We start from the raw sequence: 814 nt of genomic DNA on the forward strand, positions 1-814 counted from the left end.
CCAATCGCGGACATCCCAAGAGAAAATGCCTGCGGTGCAAATAACGGCCGAAGAAAGAGTCCACGATGAAGATATCGCCCAAGGTACTTGTTCCCCTCTTTCCTCTCGCCTTTTATATCCCCTTCCATCCACTCCGCCGCAACCACCCCATCCACTCTACCACACCACCCGTCAACCCGATCCTCTTGGCATCGTAAACAACCTCCGCAGAAGCAAATTCAATCCACTTTAACCTCTCTTTCAGCGCCCACGAGACAGAGAACCTCCTTGACGACGACCCCCCGAGGCGCGACGACCCCCGCCTACTGGACGTGGCCAACCAGTTCGTGAGTGAGATCATCGCCCGCGCCAAGGAAGAAGCCACCAAGAAAGTTGCAGCGGGCGAGAAGGTAAAGAAATATTATCCTCCGTGGCATGTTTGCGTTCCTTGGGGAGAGAGAAAAAAAAAAAGGCCTACCGCTTCCGTTTTCCTTCTTGTGTTTATGCGAACGAGCCTTTTCCCGTTCGTGGATGTGGATGTGTGTGCGTAGTGACGTCACTGGGTGTTCTCTTTATTTTCTCTCTCTCCTTTTTCCTTTGTTGTTGTAAACAGACGCGCATCCTGTAGATATGATATACGTTGTTAGATATATAATTTTCTTCTCGATTCTGAATGCATGTTTTACTTATCTCTTCTTTCCGGTAGATAACATCAGTCTCACGACAGACACTACATAGATGTAATGGTTGTTATATAGAGAATCTAAACATAATAAGCTCATCTGGCGAATTAATACATCGGCGAGCAGAAGAAGGCGGTACTAAATCCTTGTAA

At 47.7% G+C, this 814-nt stretch overlaps 1 protein-coding gene across 1 annotated transcript in view; it reads left to right on the forward strand.

Moving 5' to 3' along the window:
* The window catches only part of LOC119593127, a gene marked incomplete at both ends in the record, with an annotated part of 6978 nt that overhangs the window by 2189 nt on the left and 3975 nt on the right, over positions 1-814 (forward strand). The window contains 1 exon segment of the mRNA XM_037942092.1: positions 245-389. Coding sequence (XP_037798020.1) covers positions 245-389 — 145 coding nt within the window.

The sequence above is a fragment of the Penaeus monodon genome, chromosome 31 (assembly GCF_015228065.2).
Source record: "Penaeus monodon isolate SGIC_2016 chromosome 31, NSTDA_Pmon_1, whole genome shotgun sequence".
Lineage (NCBI taxonomy): Eukaryota > Metazoa > Arthropoda > Malacostraca > Decapoda > Penaeidae > Penaeus > Penaeus monodon.